This window comes from Aplysia californica, unplaced genomic scaffold (genome assembly GCF_000002075.1).
Source record: "Aplysia californica isolate F4 #8 unplaced genomic scaffold, AplCal3.0 scaffold01259, whole genome shotgun sequence".
NCBI lineage: Eukaryota > Metazoa > Mollusca > Gastropoda > Aplysiida > Aplysiidae > Aplysia > Aplysia californica.
Window position 1 is genome coordinate 138975 of NW_004798529.1, and position 931 is coordinate 139905.

The following is a 931-nucleotide window of genomic DNA, read 5'->3' on the forward strand; positions in this document are numbered from 1 at the left end:
ATCATCATCATCATCATCATCATCATCATCATCATCATCATCATCATCATCATAATCATCATCATCATCATCATCATCATCATCATCTTCATCATTATCAGCTCAACCCACATGCCGATGGTGCAACCATAAAAAGGAGGATGCCAAACATAACACGTTTGAATGTCCAGAAACAATGGCAACACGAATGGAGTTTTTTGGACGAGTGGAGGTGCCTGTGAGTATAATGACAATGGATTTGAAAAAAGAGCCTCGCTCTCGCTCGAAGATTTCTTCGTGGAGTCCACCAGGCCCATTAAAGAAATAAAAACAAAATTCATCATCATATCATAACTATAATTTCTTCTTATCAAATCTCATCTCAACTTTATCTCACGACAGGAAAAGACGCCATTTTTAATAACCTAACGTTGGCCTCTGATGTCTTTCAGGAGACAAAACCAATGTAATTTCCATACCGTACTGTCTTACTTTACCTAGCGGCATGAGAATCTTGGTGAGCAGAGGACTCGTCTCCGAAAGAGCGTAGATGGTGGCGATGATGCCACTTCCCAGGCCCAGGAAGAACGAGTAGACGTTGAACAGGAAGCAGCCACGCCTCTTCCGGTGGCCCGAAAGATGGCGGGGTGGACTGTTTGTCGTGTTGCGCATCTTGAGTTGTCAGATTATGTCACTGGGGACTGATGACATCTGAGAAAGAACGTTTAGTTTAGTTTTAGTGAGTGTTTTAGGGCACTTGCAAATAAGCTGTGAAAGAAATGGTTGATTTGTTAATTACAACAGCGGACTGGTGTCATCTGAGAAAGAAAGGGTTGTTTTTTAACATGACAACAGGGGAGGGGGGTAGTGTTATCGTTATCTGGGAAGGAAAAGGTCGATCTAGACAGTTTGGGAAAATGCATGCGTTTGCGCATCTTGATTTTTCAGATGT

At 42.3% G+C, this 931-nt stretch overlaps 1 protein-coding gene across 1 annotated transcript in view; it reads right to left on the minus strand.

The window, feature by feature from the left end:
* The window catches only part of LOC101864499 (homeobox protein 10), a 10000-nt gene that overhangs the window by 3277 nt on the left and 5792 nt on the right, over positions 1–931 (minus strand). The window contains exon 2 of the mRNA XM_005112393.3: positions 477–690. Coding sequence (XP_005112450.1) covers positions 477–651 — 175 coding nt within the window. The 5' untranslated portion in view covers positions 652–690. The remainder of the gene's footprint in view (positions 1–476; positions 691–931) is intronic.